The sequence below is a fragment of the Melanotaenia boesemani genome, chromosome 14 (assembly GCF_017639745.1).
Source record: "Melanotaenia boesemani isolate fMelBoe1 chromosome 14, fMelBoe1.pri, whole genome shotgun sequence".
In the NCBI taxonomy this organism is placed as follows: domain Eukaryota; kingdom Metazoa; phylum Chordata; class Actinopteri; order Atheriniformes; family Melanotaeniidae; genus Melanotaenia; species Melanotaenia boesemani.
Window position 1 is genome coordinate 17,329,122 of NC_055695.1, and position 19,524 is coordinate 17,348,645.

General features: G+C 40.8%; 3 protein-coding genes across 15 annotated transcripts in view; all 3 read left to right on the plus strand.

Moving 5' to 3' along the window:
• Window positions 1-741: 741 nt before the first annotated feature.
• Window positions 742-5,242, plus strand: LOC121653013 (calreticulin-like). Its single transcript, XM_042006190.1, has 9 exons — window positions 742-947; window positions 1,440-1,541; window positions 2,065-2,268; window positions 2,398-2,492; window positions 2,575-2,784; window positions 3,062-3,175; window positions 3,519-3,662; window positions 3,804-3,896; window positions 4,443-5,242. The coding sequence occupies exons 1-9, from the start codon at window positions 854-856 to the stop codon at window positions 4,659-4,661; spliced, it is 1,275 nt and encodes a 424-aa protein (XP_041862124.1). The 5' UTR covers window positions 742-853; the 3' UTR covers window positions 4,662-5,242.
• A 1,474-nt stretch (window positions 5,243-6,716) lies between these two features.
• LOC121653605 (UV excision repair protein RAD23 homolog B-like) lies at window positions 6,717-16,518 on the plus strand. Of its 3 annotated transcripts, XR_006012824.1 has the most exons (11): window positions 6,718-6,944; window positions 9,311-9,392; window positions 9,914-9,993; window positions 10,653-11,347; window positions 12,021-12,067; window positions 13,408-13,535; window positions 13,611-13,728; window positions 14,348-14,532; window positions 14,682-14,828; window positions 14,926-15,971; window positions 16,289-16,518. XR_006012824.1 is itself a non-coding variant. In XM_042007188.1 (10 exons), the coding sequence occupies exons 1-10, from the start codon at window positions 6,876-6,878 to the stop codon at window positions 15,037-15,039; spliced, it is 1,662 nt and encodes a 553-aa protein (XP_041863122.1). In that variant the 5' UTR covers window positions 6,717-6,875; the 3' UTR covers window positions 15,040-16,518. The 3 variants fall into 3 exon arrangements, 2 of the variants coding, with proteins under 2 accessions (XP_041863122.1, XP_041863121.1); XM_042007188.1 differs by having other exon boundaries at window positions 6,717-6,944; window positions 14,351-14,532; window positions 14,926-16,518; XM_042007187.1 differs by having other exon boundaries at window positions 14,926-16,518.
• Window positions 16,519-17,537: 1,019 nt separating this feature from the next.
• The window catches only part of LOC121652816 (epidermal growth factor receptor substrate 15-like 1), a 35,415-nt gene continuing 33,428 nt past the window's right edge, over window positions 17,538-19,524 (plus strand). For all 11 annotated transcript variants that reach the window (XR_006012688.1, XR_006012689.1, XR_006012690.1 and 8 more), the window contains exons 1-3: window positions 17,538-17,605; window positions 18,305-18,346; window positions 18,469-18,558. Coding sequence is in view for 8 of the 11 variants with exons in the window: in XM_042005854.1 (XP_041861788.1) it covers window positions 17,579-17,605; window positions 18,305-18,346; window positions 18,469-18,558 (159 nt within the window). In the remaining 3 variants the exon portion in view is untranslated. The remainder of the gene's footprint in view (window positions 17,606-18,304; window positions 18,347-18,468; window positions 18,559-19,524) is intronic.

Below are 19,524 nucleotides of genomic sequence, written 5' to 3' on the forward strand. Positions count from 1 at the left end.
TGCCATAGTTGCATGTTTAGTTACAAGTGGAAAATCATTTGTAAAAACAGTTCATTTGTAGAATGTGATGCTCAGGTTTGGCAGATGGTTTTGGTGCATTTAATAAATATTTTTTTATTTCACAGAATTTTTCTATTATTGTTTTCTTTTTGTGGTTCAAAATTTAAAAGTAAAAAGGAAACACTACTGAATGAATGAATGAATGAATGAATGAATGAATGAATGAATGAATGAAACTAGTCAGAAGAAATTAAATCAACTGGGAGATAGAAAAAATAAGAAAATATCAAAAGTAAGTAAATTTAAAATACTATTATATCAAGAAATAGTGATACAAAAAAAAAAAATAAACAGGAAATATCAACATATAGAGAAGTAGATAAACATAAATGAAAATGGTTATTTAGTCATTTGTTTGGTATCTTTCATATTTTTGAGTCACTTCTCTTTTTTTAGATTGTTATTTTGCCACATAAAGATTTAGATATATAATAATTTTCGTCTTATTTATTCTCTTTTTGTTTCTTTAAATCTAATTTTGTGCATTTCTATATTTTCAGGTTTGTCCAGAAAATGAGTGGGTTGATGAAAGTCATGCAGACTGCAGAGGGAGAGAACAGCAAACATATTTCTACCCTCCGCCTATCTCCGATTTATCCCGATGCTACACGACAGTTTCCGAAAGGTAACTCGTGGTCTAATCTCATTGGTGAATCCCTCGTCCAATAAGCCGCGGCCATCTGTGCAGGGCTCAACGCTGTAGAAATTATCAGGTTGCATTTCTTTCAGCTTCATTCGCTTTTTTCGCTCAGATCTGCGGCTCTTTCTCCACAACCGGACTCACATCGGCAGAATGAAGCTTTCAGTGGCGGTTTTGGTACTTTTTGTGTCTGTAACAGTCTGTGTTGACGCCACGGTCTACTTCAGGGAGCAGTTTGCAGATGGAGGTGAAGTACAGTTGCTGATTTGAATGGTTGTGTTGAGTTTCTGGAGCAGCAGGCCTGACGTGCTGTTTGACTGCAGACCATTTTCTTGTTTGGCCTTTTTTTTTCTTTAAAAAATGTTTTAAAGGATCTCCTTCATCAGTTTCCCTCATTGTTAAAATCATCAGGGCTGCGTTGTGGCTTATAAAGCAGAGTAATATTACAGTAAAGTAAAAGTGCAGATGTTTAGAATATTAAACTTGTCTGAAATCAGTAAGGAAATGGTCATGTCAGCAGTTGGTAGTTTTATATATTTCTGTCTGAGTCTGACCATTGTTTCAATATATTAGTTGAACTGTGACAGATGTCATGGAGAATGTGAAAGCATTGGTGTAAAAACTCTTACAGACAGTAAATGGGTTCTGTCACCTTATGGCTCTTTATTACTGTAGTAAATGTCTGGAACAAGTTCTGGTCCAAAACACTATAACCAGCTGAGCTGGTTCTGTGTTTCAGATGGATGGAAGAGTCGCTGGCTTGAATCGAAGCACAAGTCGGACTATGGTCAGTGGAAACTGACTGCCGGGAAGTTCTATGGGGATCCTGAAGCTGATAAAGGTATTTCCTCTCTACACTTCTGCTGTGTCATCATGCAGATCACCTGCTCTCAACACTACTGCCATAGAGACCGATAGCCCATCCAGATGGACTGTAAAATTCCCCAACACTACTGCAGGTTTGCTCTGTGGTCATGAGGTTAAGTAAAAATTAAGAATAATTATCTGAAAGCCCCCCTTCCTAATCTCTGTCAGTAACCTGTTTGCTAAAACCACCTGAAACTGGTTCTTCTGGGTCCTTCTAAGAGTTGACAGATTTGCCCCACTGCTTCTCCAATTTTAGTTATATTCCCTACAATTCCATACAGGGTTCAGTATCTTCAGCTTTTGATACGTCAACATGTTAACTTTAGGAATTTGATTTAAACTAGTAGGACAACCGTTTGAGCCACCATCAGTCATCCCTGTTATAAAAAATAATGCATTTCCAACAAGGGGAAAGCGGTGAAGAAACTACTTAGGATTCATGAATAAGTGATGACTGGATGAAAGTCTTGTTGTTAACAGTTGTGGACCTTCAACAGGTATCCAGACCAGCCAGGATGCCCGCTTCTATGCCCTGTCAGCCCGCTTTGAACCTTTCAGCAATGAGGGAAAACCCCTGGTCGTCCAGTTCACTGTCAAGCATGAGCAGAAGATCGATTGCGGAGGCGGCTACGTCAAGATCTTTCCTTCTGACCTTGACCAGAGCGACATGCATGGAGACTCACAATATTACATCATGTTTGGTGAGCTGAGTTTGAGGCCTTATCACAGAACATAAAGAGCAGCTAGAAGGATGTTTTACATTAAGCCAATTCGTTAGCATTGTTTCTCTGTAATGAAAAGTAAAAACATGATGCGACCTGTGTCCTCAGGGCCTGACATCTGTGGCTACAGCACTAAGAAAGTTCATGTAATCTTCAATTACAAGGGCCAGAACCATCTCATCAAGAAAGACATCAAATGCAAGGTACTAAGCATGTTGAAGAGTTTTTGCATTTGGTGAATTGAAGATTCTTACCCACTTTTTAAATCTTCTCCATCCTCTCCAGGATGACGAGCTGACCCATTTGTACACACTGATTCTTAACCCAGACCAGACATATGAAGTGAAGATTGACAATGAGAAAGTGGAGTCTGGTTCTTTGGAGGATGACTGGGACATGCTCCCCCCAAAGAAGATCAAGGACCCAGAGGCCAAGAAGCCAAGTGATTGGGACGACAGGGCCAAGATTGACGATCCCAGCGACACCAAGCCTGAGGCATGACACTGCTTTAACCTTACATGGCCTGTTTTTAGCGTTACATTGCATGGGTTTGGTATTTGCTGGTCATATCACATGCATGATTAGTGTGAAAACACAATTACATGCACTATAAAGTGCTGTCTGGAAGCTTGACATTTTTTCTATAACCACCAGTTTTTAGCTTGATTTAGTTTTCCACACACAGGCCCAGGTCACACTCCTGTTTTATGATTTCACCATTTTCCTGCTTTGTAGTTTTAAGAGGTGCTGATTCCAGTCTGCTGTATTCCAGGACTGGGAACAGCCAGAAACCATCCCTGATCCTGATGCTAAGAAACCTGATGACTGGGATGAGGACATGGATGGAGAGTGGGAGCCCCCCATGATCACCAATCCAGAATATAAGGTAAGGCTGGACTGTCAAGATATGAGCTGCAGCTTCCCACATGAAATGCATCAGATTTCACTGAAATATTACAAGTAATATATATTTCATATGTTATATTTTCCTTATTTTGATAAGTGGCACTGAAATGATGCCATACTGAGAATGTTTCCCTCGCATTAAAATAAATATGATGGTTGGATTGATACCTGACATTTAAAATGCAGGTAAACATGTTAGTCTGACTAAAATGGCAACAAATCAAAGCTCTCAAAGCCAGATTAAGACACTCATAAAATGCAGCTGGATGCGGAATGACTCCTGCATGCAAATTGTCCTCACTGCTGCTGTGCTGTTTCTACAGGGGGAGTGGAAACCCAAGCTGATCGATAACCCTGACTACAAAGGAGCCTGGGTTCATCCTGAGATCGACAACCCAGAGTACACTCAAGATGCCTCCATGTACAAGTTTGACAAGATTTCTGTTCTGGGCCTGGATCTGTGGCAGGTAAATCCTTAGTCCTCCATTAGGAGCGGTGATTACATGAGCTATGATCAGTAAACACAAATTTGTTTGGTTCGTGTAGAAATTAAACTGCATCAGGGGGAAAATGAGTGCTGTTAACATGTTAGGTGTCCTCATTTAAAGGTTAAATCTGGAACCATCTTTGATAACTTCCTCATCACCGATGACATCAAGGAAGCGGAGGAGTTTGGGAAGGAAACATGGGGGGCTACCAAGGTAAGCTGTAAAGGGTAATAAACACTATCCATCAGAGCTGGAAACTGCAACTTCGTGTTTTTGTACAAATGATGAGTATTCATGTGAAAATAAAGAAAACTGCCACCAATCAGTGTCTGATTAACTCATCTGTGTCAAGGATGAGAAAGATCAGGGAGGGATCACTTCTTTAGTTTTGGATCACAGATGTGTCTTTTCAACCAAAACTGTTCCAGCTCTGGTTCAGAGATGGCTTTTAGTTTATTCCAGCTTAGATCTGGCTTGGATTTCCACCACTTCTACAGAACCATGTCAGGCCCTGATGCAAGGGCTTCTTTGCTGTTCAATGTTCTAGACATTTGACAGGTCTGATGAAGTAATTAACAAGCAGTCAGAGGTTATGATGATTGATGCTGAATGTCATCGTTCCAAGAGGATTTTTTTAAGCTTTGAGTCTAAAATTTCTATTTAGCACCACTTTTTTTTCATGTTCATAATTTTTCTTTCCTGTTTGAAAAATATCTACACTGTCAACTTAAACTTCATTTCTGTGTTCAAACCACAAAGGGACCAGAGAAGAAGATGAAGGAGGAGCAAGAAGACATGGAAAGGAAGCTGAGAGAGGAGGAGGAAAAGAGCAAGAAGAAGGATGCTGAGGATGAGGAGGACGATGACGATGAGGAAGGGGTCAAGGAGGATGAGGAGGGGGAGCTTGATGCGGAAACAGATGAATATGATGGTCTAGAGGAGGAGGAAGAGGACGTCAAACAGAAGGATGAGTTGTAGTATAGAGGAGGCAGTGTGCTCCTCCAGACAGGAACTCAAACCTTAACAGACTTTTCTGTCATATGATGGAGGGTTGGGGTGGTATCTTTTTTTTTTTCACATTAGAGGAACGTTTACATGTTTTCTTGTTTTTGTTTTTATTTTATTTGTTTGTGTCTGCTTTGGGCTTTGATGGCAAATCTTGTTAATTTAATGATGTGTGTGTGTGTGTGTGTGTCAGAAACCAGTTCCTTTTTAAATTGTTTTTCATTCCTGTCTTTCTGTTAAATGGGGTGAGTGATTTTTTTTTTTGTACTTTTGATTGTGTGAAGTAATTTTTTTCCCCTAATTTATTCTCATTAGTCCATCACAGATGCATTCGTACAGTCATATGTTCCTCCTGTAACACTGTTTTATTTACCCTAACAGGAACTTGAAACAAACTGCACTGAGTCATGGTGAGCTCCTGTTGCAGGTCCTTATCTCTTTGGAGGTTAAAGTTTAAGCTGCTTTCATACGTGCTCTGGAGTTCTGAAATATTCTGGAGCGGTTTTACAAATGTCTGCAACATTCACTCCTGACTTTCCAACCAGGCTTCAAAAGGGGGGAAAAAAACCCTCTGGATTATTAGTAATGATACGATGTGTGAATGTTTTGGAAAATATTATGGACCATTTCCAGCAGCTCTGCACATGAGTGTGTGTTAGTGTGAGTGTGTCCTTCCGTCCTTCCTGTTGACCTGTATGCTGCTTTCCACTCGCTCCCTGCTGCTGTGGATATGTACAGATACATGCAGGACTCGTCAACACAATGAGCCTCATCTGCTGGCGGACGGAGATTTACAGACTGATTTCTGCATCACCTGCTGCCTCAACATGCACCTCTTCCCTCACAGCCTCCTTCTGTGGAGCACATGTGGGATCAAAAGCTGCAGAGTAAGATCAGTCCAATCTGTTCTGGACTTTCTCCCAAAAATATCTGATGAGCATCTGTGAAAATTGCTTCAGTTCAGGGTTGGATGGAGAACAGCGTGAGGGCGAAACATTCAGCTGCAGAGAAACAATTATGGCAGTAACCTCATGGGTGTGAATAAAACAATGTGTGAGACGGAACATAAAATTGCAATAACTGTTTCTGAGTTGTTCTTTTCTATTACAATCCTTGCATCTGCTTTTTTTCTGAGTTAATAAAGTGAAGCTTCTTACTTCTGGTCTGCTGGTTGTGCATATCTTTAGTGAAGTGGAAAAGAACTCAGACAAGGTGACAGTTTTTCTCATTTTAAACCTACATTTTCACCTGTACTGAAAGGAAGCTGCGTTTTAGTTCTAGCTCCCTCCAGTGATCAAATTATGCAAGTGATATGACCACCTCAGGAGTCAGGTCACCAAATCAGGCAGCAGTGAAGGGATAACTCAGCATGGAGTGTGATTGTTAAACATATCTGACTTTTGTCAGTGCTGTAGGGATCAAACCATCAGTAGTCCTTTTTGGCTCTTGGTACAGAAATGATTAGAAGTAAATGTTTTACAATAATTTATATGTACAAATACAATCTAAGCTATGATTATCCCACAACAAAGGTAAAGAGAACCCATTTACTTTATATATTAAAGAAAATGAGTATCTGAGTTAAGATCCAGGATGAACAACTGTTTTTTTTTACCCAAGAAACTGATGATCTTCACATATTTATGAACGAGTTGATTCAACAAACATGAGGGGGGAAAGCAGTTGATCAGCAAGGAAGCCTTTCTATTCTTTAAAATGAGCTCAGACAATCAAAAAATGTCATGAGGTTTCACAGGTCCAGCAGAAAGACATTTAGACAGGAATGTCAGTTTTTGTTTGAGGATTCATATATATATATATATATATATATATATATATTTCAAGTTTACTGGAAAGATAATACCAGCTGTGTTGGTCATGTGACTCCAGAGGACCATCCTCCCCGTGAGGGGCGTCTCTTTGTGTCTCTAATGACATGTGACGGGGTATTTCTGTTTTCTGATGTCACCATAACGGTCAGTGTTGGCTGACCCCGCGGATATCGCGGGGTTTTGGACAGCACGTGGAGGTTCGGCGGCATGTTATGACTGTTGTCGAGCAGCAGGTGGCGACCGTGGTGAGTCTGCCCTGAGAGAGCTGAGTCACACACACAAACAAACGAAGTTAGAAAGAGTGTGAGGAAAGCCCAGAAATCCCTGTGATCACAGAGCTGGTTTGCGTGGAAACATGCTGACGGTCACGCTGAAGACACTGCAGCAGCAGACGTTCAAGATACAGATCGACCCGGAGCTGACGGTGAGTACCGGGACACGGTGGAGCCGCGGCGCAAACACAAACACACCCCTTATATTGGTTTTTTTTTTCCTGCAAATACCGCAACTTAGCTGTGAGACAGCCGGTGTCAGAGTTCACCTGAATTTATGCTACAACAGCCGGAAGTAAGCGCTCCCCTCCAAAGTAAATCGCTTTCAAGTTGAAGAGCAGACGTCAGTTTAACGGACTCTCAGTGGTTCCGTGAAGTGGTGAAAACACGAAGCGGGATGACGCTGCAATATTTCCACACAGATCCTGATCCACCTTCCTCTGGCTCGTTGTTATCCATAGCTTTAAATCAGGTGTACTCACAGATACCAAATATGCTGATTGTCAGGGATCACTTCTGGATCTGAACTTTCTATCCAAAGATATCAGTCACGTGTGCCATCATGAAAAACAAGTAATCATTTGCTCTGTATTTGTGAACTGATACAACAAGAATAATCCAAAATTCTGTAAACTGGAAATAAAGTTTATTCTAAACCAGAAAGCAAGATGACACTTGGGATGATGCCACATGTCATTATTGCCATGGTTACTGAGAAACAGTAGTAGTTTTATTTATTTATTTTTATCCAATTCATTCCAAGTCCTCTTTGTTCATATACTGTCTGTTCATCAGCAGAACCAGTGTTCTATATAGAAAACAAGTTTAGTTTAATTCAACTCAGCGGTTTATTTTTATCGATAAAATACCTATTTGTTAGTTAAAAAGTTATCCAGAAAAAGAAGCCTATAGATTTAGTTTTATTCAGTCCCTGTCTTTACCCAGAAGGGGACTGAAAGAACAGGGGCCAGGGATAGTGTGCCAGATAGATAAAAAAAAAAGTGATATTAAGGATAATTTTGATATATACATATATGAATTTGTATTCAAAATGTTTAACTCTGCCTTTAGAAATAGTATGTCTGTCTGCGACCACACCTTGATGAAAGATGAAGCACAGTAATGAGTAAACTCTGTAGTACACACCAGGGTGCATCTCTGTTGTAGAGAGGACCATCTCAGCCAAGAAGATGAGGAGGACCCATGCTGTCTAAACCCATGACAGTTCAGTTTCAGAACAGGGGTAGTGTTGGATCATGTACACAGTCACCATGAGGGCATCAAGCTGACAGTTCTCCAAAGAGAAAGCACAAGCATGCATACGTGTGATAGAAACCACCCATGTGATACATTTTTTTCTCTCAAAGGCTGGGTCAACTCATCCTTCCCAAGTGCCTTAGACTCGGGGTTGGAATGAGACATTTAACAGCCAACTTTATTTCCTTCACGTTTATGTTGAAGAATGGCAGATGAGCCTTGAAAAAGCTTACATGGTTTCATAGAAATACATACTGAAAAGCTCAAGGGAAGATCCACAGGCTACAAAGACCCGACATAAACTCAGAGGAGACAGAGCTTTTGCCGTGGCAGCTCCTCGGTTATGGAACGTGCTGCCACTGGATGTTAGACAGGCCTACTCACTGTCCATTTTTAAATCCCTACTTAAACCCCACTTCTTTTTCTTTGGCCTTTGACCCAGCGTGAGAGTTGATTTTAATATTATTTTTATATTATTTTTGGTTTTTATATAGTTTTATCTTGTTTTTATTATTTTAGTTTTGGTCTTATTTTACATAGTTTTATTATGCTTTTAAATTTGTGTCTGTTTAAATGATTTACTGTTTAGCACTTTGGTCAGTATTTAGTGTTTTTAAAGTGCTTTATAAATAAAATTGGCTTGGCTTGGCATAATGAGCTAACAAAACAGGAATCAGACCATTCACCTTGGGAGAATCTTTCGCTGTAGAGTCCTGTACAGTTTGCTTTGGGCTCCTTCCTGCGTTCAGGTCTGGATTTGGACAGTTTCTGTCTTTCAAAGTCAAAAGTCACCTGGAATGCTGACTTTTTTAAAGTATGGATTTCTGTAATATCACTTCGGACAAAATAGATTTATTTTATCTATTGATTATAATGACGAAACAAGTGGAAGATTATTTTGGATTAGTCTCACTTCTGTTTGACTTGCTCCACTAACTCAAAACTGACACAGAGACATCAGAAACATCCAATACAGAGACTTTTGTAGAAAATGGAGGATTCAGTTTTTATGTTCAAGAAATATCAATCCCCAGGACCAAGATGAGAAAACTGGCTCGTTCAGCATCATAATGACTTTTGTGAGAGTGAGAGCACTTTCTTTAATGTCATTACAAGTCAATCTTATAGTCTCAGTAGAGAAGATCAGCTGTTGTTCCCATGATAGGATGTTTCCAACTAGACCTTACAGTCACACTGTTTGGAGATGTTATATTTTAAGTAAATTTGCCATATCAGTGCGTTACTATTTCATGTCTGTCAGGTGAGAGCCCTGAAGGAGAAAATAGAAGAGGACAAAGGGAAAGATGCTTTTCCTTCTGTGGGACAGAAACTCATCTATGCAGGTAAGCCAGAGTTAAACAAATAAAGCGAGGCCACCTGAATAATCAATCTAACTATTGTTTTCACCTTTCAGGATCAGTGCTCAGTGTTCTAGTCATTCTGTTAACAGTGGTAGTGGCAGGGATGGGGAGGTCACTCCTGCTGCTGTGGGAACTACTTCAACCTGTACAAGATACAGTCAGGAAACTAGATGGAAGTCAACTTCAGATCATACTGAAGGCATCTCAGAGTTTTGATCCACTGTCTTTGTCATTAGAAATGTTAACCCAGAGTCTAATCAGCAAATGATTAACGCTGTCCATGACTGGCGTGGTTTAAAGGGAACATCCAGTCACACAAAGAAATCTGTGTTTACAGTTCTCTGTGGCTCTTGATGTTAACTCTGATGGAGGAACTGAGCTTTAAAAGCTTGGTTGCTGTATCTAGTCTAATAAAAGAGCTTTGGATTTAATGCTGTCAAAGTATTTTGAACTTTTTTTTAAATCTCAGTTGTGCCCTAAAACCTTTCTTTTTGTTGTTTTAGGCAAGATCTTAAATGATGATATCCAACTGAAAGAGTACAACATCGATGAGAAAAACTTTGTGGTGGTCATGGTTACTAAGGTTAGTGTCTCCTCACACAGTTTTATTTCACTGATTATTTTCAGTTAAAGCTTTAGTGTCTGTCGCCGTCTTTCTTGTGAGTTTAAACAAATGTCGGTGACAAGCACAAAGAGAGGGCAGCAGTGTAGGTGGTTCTGACCATCTGCTTCACAGCTGAACCGTCTTCTAACAGTGAATGCCTTGGGTATCAGCAGACCCCGACTAAAACCTGCTAAGCTCACTGACCAGCTGCCACTTATCCCTCTGCACCATTGCTTGTTCCTCTGTACTGTCACTCATCTTACAAGCTTCACTTTACATGTTGCTAACAAGATGCTAGGTTTGCTGTTGACCTCAGACACAGAATGTATCAGAAATTGAGGTTGTTTCCTTCTGTTCATCAGTGGTTAAACAAGAAACACATGGTTAAGGGCAGTTTACAAACTAATTTTTGTATTTTTGCTTTCCAGCTTTGTAAAATATTAACCAGCAGTCAGTGGCTATTCCAATCAGTCTTCTGGGATCAATGTTGTGGAAATCTGTCCATGTTTTATTCACTCTCTTTTTTTAACCTGACCTTTGTAAGCAATTAGAATAAATGACTGTATTTAACAACCCATATTTGTATGTTTTGTCATCATAGCCCCATCTCTAATAATCTACTGTGAAATTTCTTCTAGCCTAAACCAGCCCCTCCTCCACAAGGGGCCACTCAGCCTGCTCCCCATCAAACTGCAGTTTCATCGCCCCCCTCAGTCACAGCTCCAGCACCATTATCATCTCCAGCACTACCCCCAACTCCAACTCCAACTCCAGCTCCAGAACCACCCTCCACCATCGCTGCAGCTCCAGCACCACCCTCTGCCTCAACTCCACCACCACACTCAGCCACAGCTGCAGCTCCAGCACCATCTTCAGTCACAGCTGGAGCTCCTGCACTACCTTCAGTCACAGCTGGAACTCCTGCACCACCCTCAGCCACAGCTGCAGCTCCAGCACCATCTTCAGTCACAGCTGGAGCTCCTGCACCACCTTCAGCCGCAGCTGCAGCTCCTGCACAACCCTCAGCCACAGCTGCAGCTCCAGCACCATCTTCAGTCACAGCTGGAGCTCCTGCACCACTTTCAGTCACAGCTGGAGCTCCAGCGCCACTTGCAGCACCGCCATCTGGTCCTCCAGCACCAGCTCTTGCAGCCCTGCCTGCAGCCCAGTCAGTTGCTCCCTCTGAATCTCCTCTCCCTATCCCAGAAAACACTCTGATGGACCCCCCCTCTGCTCCAGCCTCAGTTCCTGTTGGCCAGTCAGAGGACAAAACAAATGAAGCCCCTGACAGTGAAACACCTGCCACCGCCCCAGTCCACTCCTCTACTTCCAGGTGGGTGGAACTCACTAAACACAGTGTTTTTCCTTTGTTAGTTTTACAAGAGACCTGTTTAAAACAACAGATCTGACCTGGAATAGTGACACTGACTAGTATTTGGAACATCTTGATGAATTTACTCAGCATTTTTAGTCTGTTTCACTTGTACTAATGTTGGCTGAGGGGACTGTTTCTGTTAGTGATGGGTTGCAGTCAAATAGTTAGAAAAGTTATTTCCTGTAGAGTAATGCCACACCCACTGCATTGTGGGTCAGAGGATCAGGATGCTGCTAGTGTCCATCTTGACACCAGAGTTCACACCATCTAACTGTGGTCCAACAGAAGTTTCAGAACATGAGCACAGCTGGAAGTTTCGCTTACCTCACATCCTCTTCTGTTTCCAGATAGTTTACCTCTGTGTGTGTGTTTGTTACTGCACAGCTTCATCACAATGGTGCTAACTTGCATTTGTTTCCACACCAACACAGAGCTACATTGTTTTAAACTTTAATAGACATACACTTAAAGGGGAACTTGATGTGTGTTAGTCCAACAACTGAGTCGTTATCTTCAAAATGTCTGTCCCCACATTCACAGGAAGTTCCTATAAGATAAAAGATGAAAAGTGAAAAGTCATGTTGTGGGATGTTAATTCATAATATTTCTTAATTTTCTTTATGCCTCTCAGCCTTGTTGATGAACTGGGTCTCCTTGAGGAAGCAGCATCAATACTTGGTAAATACTGATCTTTTGGTGTCTTTGTCCAACCCAAATTTCCCTGAGGACTCTCCAAAGGGATTAATAAAGTATTTTTATTCTATTCTATTCTATTGTCATTTAGCACTACAGAACTAAGTTCTATCAGATGTAGCTGAAGGTGATTAATGTTGTTGTTTAATGTGCTTTACTTTATTAAAGGAGGATGCAAAAAATGATAAATGCATGTAAATAATAAAAAAATGAAAGATTCAATTTTCAAGTACTTGTACATGTAGTTTGATTAATTTGAAGCACATTTGATTAAAACAGTTGCAATTCTATGAATGAAAAGCCATGTTTTATCATTTAGTCTTTAGAGTTAAATTCATTATTTTTCATCTGCAACATGAAGTCTGCCTTTTATCATTTCATGGAAATGGTGCAAGAGTTGAAGTAACAAAAGTAACTAAATAAAACAGAAGAGACAAAAGCTGATAAACTTTTAAGTGATTTGTGAAATAAAAACTGAGTGATAAATTGACATTTCATTGGAGATGGTGTTGTTGAGAGCACTTTCCTGGAATGATGAATAGCAGATTTTGTTGCAGATGATAAATAATAACATTACCATAAAAAAAATAATGAATCAGCTTTTTTTTTATTATCAGATCAAATTAGAATTAAAGTATTTGATAAGTAAACACTCATTTTTCAGTCTACATCCATTCCTCTGCTCTGTATATTCTATTTGCCTCATCTCTCACATCACTTGATGGTGCACAATCTGCAATGTAAACTAACTGCAAAAATATGCTAATATGCCAATTAGCCATGCGTTTATCTCACAATGGTTGTGGTTACAGAAAAGAGAGCTGACACATAGTCTTAATGAGCTGCTTTTCAGTCACATTTTTTTGATAAATAAAACAGAAAAATAGGTGAACGAGAGCAGTTGGGAATTAAACTGGATTAATATAAACTTACACTTTACTGGTTTTACACAAAAATGCAGAAAGATGGAACTTTTGAGCCTCTGCAGAGCATCGAGGAACATCAGAGTCTGGTTGAGAAGGTCATGATTAGGAGCAGTGAAATGATTGTTTCTCATCAGTGACTGTATGAGTAGTCCACGATCTACCTGCAGCTCAATCTCCTCTGCTCTGTAGGGAAACAGTGGTCAAGATTAACAGATTCTGGATTAATAAAGATGAAGTGCTGGTTTAAATATCTGTTAAGACACAAAGCTGAAATAATCTTAGCTTCATGAAAAGAGCCAATTTGTATATCAAATGTTTAGTATGCAGCAAAGACGCACTTCTTATAGTAAATGACAGATGTAAGAAGCTTGATATAAATTACTTCTGTTGTGTGTGCAGTGACTGGTCTGGCCTATGAAAGCCTGGTGTCAGAGATGATGTCTATGGGATACGAACGAGAACAGGTTGTGGCTGCACTCAGAGCCAGTTACAACAACCCAGATCGAGCAGTGGAGTATCTACTCATGGTGAGGATGTGCTCTGCTCCTGAATTCTCCTCTTCTATTGTATCTAAGTGTGTAGTAAATCTTTATGTCCTGTAGGGTATTCCTGCAGAGGCCAGTGACCCACCCCCTCCAGATCCCGTTAGACAAAGTGCTCCACCCAACCCCTCCACCCCTGCCACACAACAACCACAGCAGCCCCCAGTAGCCTCCAACAGTAAGTTCACGCTTCTGTGTCCTTTATGTTCATTAGGCTTCAGTAGCAAAAAGATCCACCTACAGTGATCTGGTTCTCCCCAAAGATTCTTCAGTGTGTGCATTAGCTGGGTTTCCATAATAGTTTTTTTGATTTCGCGTTTTAAAGATGTGCTTTAGAAAAGTTTGATAGACAAATAAATATTCTTAAGACACTTCCCTCAATATTACAGAAGTTTTTCTGGTTGCTTGAGGTGCGTTTTGTGGACATCAGGTGCACGAAGGTGGATGAAACACTGAATGTAATTAGCTGACACACAGAAGCCGTCACATTACCAATCAGCTGTTTTAGGTGAACGTGGCTAACACTCTCACATGAAGCAGTTGAAAAGAACTTTCGTACGAGACCAGCTGGGTGGGTAATATCTACAAGAATGATAGAGCATAAGTTGTAGCATTTCTGGAACACATTTCACAACTCTTTCTATAACTTTTTAGCAATTGTTTGATAGTATAAGTATTAAAATTTCTTTAGACATTTAAAAAACTAACCTATTCATAAACTGACTTTAAACTAATAGTTTCTCAGGAAATAACCTCTCAGTAATTAAACATGTTCATTAGATTATGTCTCTCCTCAGCAGGGCCACTATCTGGCAGTCTGCCTCCCAGTGCTGGGGGAAGCTCTAGCCCCACAGGCAACCCACTGGAATTTCTAAGGAACCAGCCCCAGTTCCACCAGATGAGACAGATCATTCAGCACAACCCGGCTCTCCTGCCGGCCTTGCTGCAACAGCTGGGCAGAGACAACCCACAGTTGCTGCAGGTACCACAATCACAAATCTATATGCTGAAGTTTCACTGTTACTGTGAAAAAGTGAAGTAGGCTAGCCAACCATGTTTGCTATCTACAGTTTGATCTAAACCCTGATCAGATGTCCTGAGCTGAGAACCTGCTTTTGCTGTTACTTGCAGCAAATCACGCAGCACCAGGACCATTTTGTGCAAATGCTTAATGAGCCACAAGGTGGAGATGCAGGAGGACAAGGGGAAGAGGTCCAGGGGTCATCGCACACAAACTATATTCATGTCACCCCACAGGAGAAGGAGGCCATAGAGAGGGTCAGTGTCCAGACTTGGTATTTCTGTCTGACTCCATGTGTCAGGCAGCTGTGTAACTGAGTGTGTGTAATAACAGAACATGTTGATTGTGTTCCAGTTAAAAGCACTGGGCTTCCCTGAGGGCTTAGTCATCCAGGCTTACTTTGCATGTGAGAAGAACGAGAATCTGGCAGCTAACTTCCTGCTCCAACAAACCTGGGACGACGAGTAAACCAGCAACACCTGCTGCACCTGCAGAGAGCTGCATAGCAGAACGCAGCCCTGCACAGGCCTTCTGGGAGGAAGAGGACATTTCTATTCATGATGGTGCCTGTGGTCTGGTCTGATGATGATGATGATAATGATGTGCTGTTTAAAGTTAGTTATGCTGCCTACACTCCATACAGCTGTAATGATTATCATCTGCTGCTGACAGAGGTCACATCAGCATCACTTCATAGGTTGCAGACTTTATCATCAGCCTGGGTTCAACTCAAGATGTGCAGTTTATGCTGTGTGTGTAGTTCATAGCAAGAAAGAGAGAAACACATTAGCAAACTCTTCGTGTTACTGCTGCTTGCTTCAGCGTTTGAGAACTAGAGCCGCTTTCTTCAGCTTGAATTCTCCAATTTCTCCTGCTTTTTACCTCAAAATATCAATGATTCAGTTAGTCCACATTAAAACAGAAGGGTGGTGTTTGAGCCTTCATCAGTCAGAAACGTAGCTGTTGTCATGGGGAGGTGGATTCTGCATAGTCATGAATTCAAATTACAGTTATGTATTTGAGATTCTAATTTAGGTCAAATATTGATGGTGATTTGCTGATAACTGTGAGCCAAGACCTACTGTGTTTGTTTGGGGTGGGTATGTCAGGATGTGGGCATGTGTTTGTTTTTTGTATTTTTATCTTTTCACTGTGAGTTGTTCTCATCATTGTCACACCAGTAGTAAAGGTCAAAACCACTAACAGTTTGGCCAAATGTGTCTTGGCCTTGGCCAAAGGCAGAAATGATGAACAACAGAAACAGTCCCCTGCTGTGAATATTAGAAAAGTTGTATTTTTATGGAACTGACTCATCCAGGTGCAGCACTTGGATTCAGTTTGAACCATCATCAGGTCTTTCTATGCTCTTTATTTTCCAGATGGGAAAAGTTTGATATGAGGTGAGCACACTACATACTTTGTGAACTACACCTTGTTAGAAAATGAATCAAATTAAGTAAACAAAAATGAATTTCCTTTGTCCCATCTTGCCACATCCTCTCTGGATCTTGTGGCTGTAAGGAGTCAAGCTGTTGCTTCTTCATGTCTTATGGTGAAAGACAACAGGGACATTGGTGTTCATGTTGAATTAATTGCTGTTTTTCTCTAATGAACTGAAGGGGATTTTTTGCTAAATTGCAGACAAACGTACCAAAACCTTCAGCATGTGCTTTGCTGCATGAGTGTTTGAAACTGGCAATTTTTATTTCCGCTGCAGGAGGACATAACCGACTGAGGAGCTGCTTCACTGTGACAGTTACTGGTGTTGCATGAGATGGTTGTTTGGAGCATGGCAAGGAAAGAAGAAACTCACCAGTAATTTATTCAGATCAAATCTTCTTTCCTCTTTTGGTTGATCAGAAAAGACTTGACAACCATAAATGAAGCAGTTTTATTTATGAAAATGTTTAAGCAATGTGTAAAATAAAAAGCTTTTACAAAATTAAAGGAGCTGAGTGACTTTACTAGAAGCAAAAGCCACATTCTCCCCCCACATTATAAGTAACAGTTTCAAGATAAAGACACAAGCAAACACTGATCCAGATAACTGAGTTAACCAGAGTTTATCACTCAAATGAGTCCTTTTCTTTGTTGTTACTAAGCATGGGGCCTAATGGGTGAGTGGTGGAGGTAGTGTTAGTGTTGGTGCCACCCCAAGTACAGACTTACCTGGGTAAACCTCAGATGCTCTGGTAGTGCAAGTGAAGGAAGCATGTTATGTACTTCTACATTTTAAATTAACATTACTATGTTCTTAATTATAATGCAGCATTGTTACAGCATAATCTTGCCAGCTGCCTATGTGGGTGATAATATTTGTCTGTCCAGACTGTTTTCATTTTATGAAGGGGTTCTGAAAGTCATAGAACCACCAGATGTTATCACGGTATAAAGTTAGCTGACCAAGAATGCTGAAGAAACTATGATCAAACCTGTGATTTATTTTTAAACAAGTTTTGTTTTCATTATCAATAAGGTACATGTATTTATGCACAGTGATTAAAGGCATACAATGAAGGATTATATCATGGGCTGTTGCTTTTACAAATTTTGCTTTACTCTTGGTAAATTAGAGGACTTTAGTTGTAAAAATCATATAATTATTTCCTAAAACCTAGATCCCTTTTTAAAGATCTCATTTGCATATCTCACCCTTTTCCTGGTCTGTGCCTGGGTCTCATGTCTGGGTCCCCCATCAAAAAGTCTAGATCATCCCTGATTGCCACACTATACTCAAGACAAATCCTGAAAGTGTCTCAATCCAACAGGACCACGATGAATGTCTGAGCAGGTCATCGTGACAGAGTAGCGTTTCTACACTCTCAGGACTCTTCACTCAAATTCATTTGAGTAAATAGAGCAGCTGTAGTGAAACTCGGGGTCCTGAAGCTGCTGCCTCCAGCTTCACCTTCATGATAGGTGGTGGGATTTGTAACTTCGTCCAGCAGGGGGCGTGTCGTCTGGACAGGGGTTGGGGGTGGAGCGCGTTCCCGCAGCAACAGGGAAGATGGCAGCCCTCACATCTCTCACCCAGGTAAAGATGCAGCATTTACCTCAATTTGCCTTAGTGGAAGTAGACAATTAGCACTGCTGTGACCCAGCATGTTTCCCTGATCAGGTTCTAGTTGAGCTGAACTCGGAACAACTCTTGAGCTCCCTCTGAGGGGCGTCTCGGAATGAGGCAGCCAGTCCAACAAGGCCTGGTACTGTACCGTTAGGTCGCGGCTGTTAGCATCAGCTGGATCTATTTAGCCGTGTAGCTGTTAACCCGCGACACATTACACGATGTTGCTAATGATATTAGGCTGAAATACGACACAGCACACCGAGACTGAGGCGGACTGACATGAGGACGTCCGGGATTCACAGGAGCTAGCAGTTAGCCTAGCATGATGCTGTGAGGATGAAGAGGAGGCGGCGGAGGAGGAGGGTTGAACGTGATGAATGATGGTGATGATAGCTGATTCTGTGCCAGTGCTCTCAGCAGTGATAGTGTCTGTCCCGTGAGCCTAAAAAGTGGATCGTGTCCACTGGAACACAGAGGCTGATGATTTTATTTATTTGAATGAAAAATTAAGTTAGCCTTATATATTGTTCGAAATCGCCACGTTGTTATCTTGATCTCAGCTGAATGTGAGAAGAGCTCTATGTCTGCTTGTCTGTGACTTTTTTTTGGCTTTCAGGACTTTACACAATAATTTTTAAGTGTAAATACTTTGTGTTTGTGCCACAGCTGTCGAGTGGGAACCCTGTTTATGAGAATTTCTACAGACAGGTAAGAACATGAGCTGAAGCAGGTTGTTGCTGAGCTGCTGATATGTTTGAGATAGATGACAGCCTGAGTGACAGCTCAGGATTAAATGACTCAAAGCAATGAGAGTGTGTGTTTGCTTCCAGGTGGATCCAGGAAACACAGGGAGAGTGGGACCAACAGAGGCTGCCCTGTTTTTAAAGAAGTCTGGACTATCTGACATTACACTGGGAAAGGTGACCAAAGTTACAGTGATGCTGGTGGATGTTTGCTGTTACTGTGGGTTGTCAGTGGGCTGCAGCCTCTGAGGTCATATCAGTGTTATTAACAGCTGATCTTGTCAGCAAAAATCAACTTTGCAGTGATTTTCAGGGAACAGACATTCAATTCTGATGTCTTTACATAAACCAAATACTTTGATCTGATTGGTCTCTGCAGTTCCTTCAGCTTTGGTTTTACTGCCAGCAAAAAACTCAGTTACCTACACTGCTCACCAGCAGGTACTCAGAGTTAAGACTTAGCTTGTGATGTCCCCAATATGATCTCGGTTCTAAAAGATTGATACTTACATTTTCCTCCACTTCACAGTTTAAGCTAAAATTTCAATTGGTTTCAAACCAATGTATTTCAGCAAAAATAACAATATGAATAAAATAGTTGTTTTTTATTTTGGCCTTTAAATGTTTTCGCTGTGGTGACATTGAGCGAGACAATTCACTGTGATTGGCAAGATTAGGCTGTTTTGTATATGCATTGCGATAAGCGTTGTGTGTTTTATTATTAATAAAATGGTGAGTACACAGCTTTAGTAGGTTGTCTCTGTCATAATAAGCTAATTAGCCATCAACATCTACTGAGGTTACTGTAGGCTAATGGGACTAAAGACCACAATCTGGATACGGATCATTAAAAAAAAAAAAAAAGAAAAAAATCTGTTACTTGATTCAATTCTTTTTCTAATACTTGATTGAATCAGACATTCCTGGAGCTAGCATGGACTGACTAAAGAGCCAGGTGATGTTGTCAAATGTTAGTTTCCCACCCAAAACTAGCGTGAATCATCAAATCACACATTGGAATTCCAGGTGAAAAATAGAAGTTTCTTATCCATTGGATATGTAAAGGAGTGGCTGCTGGCTTGGTGCCTAGTATATCAGCTTTAAATGCATTTAGATATAAGTTATGTGTCTACAACCTGTTTA

Excerpts from the sequence above, each read along its gene's own strand:
- LOC121653013 (XM_042006190.1), top strand. The coding sequence starts at position 854 with ATGAAGCTTTCAGTGGCGGTTTTGGTACTTTTTGTGTCTGTAACAGTC. Across the intron at positions 948-1,439 it reads GGAGCAGTTTGCAGATGGAG|ATGGATGGAAGAGTCGCTGG; the intron begins GTGAAGTACAGT and ends TCTGTGTTTCAG. Across the intron at positions 3,663-3,803 it reads TGGGCCTGGATCTGTGGCAG|GTTAAATCTGGAACCATCTT; the intron begins GTAAATCCTTAG and ends CCTCATTTAAAG.
- LOC121653605 (XM_042007187.1), top strand. The coding sequence starts at position 6,876 with ATGCTGACGGTCACGCTGAAGACACTGCAGCAGCAGACGTTCAAGATA. Across the intron at positions 9,393-9,913 it reads ACAGAAACTCATCTATGCAG|GCAAGATCTTAAATGATGAT; the intron begins GTAAGCCAGAGT and ends TTGTTGTTTTAG. Across the intron at positions 13,729-14,347 it reads GCCCCCAGTAGCCTCCAACA|CAGGGCCACTATCTGGCAGT; the intron begins GTAAGTTCACGC and ends GTCTCTCCTCAG.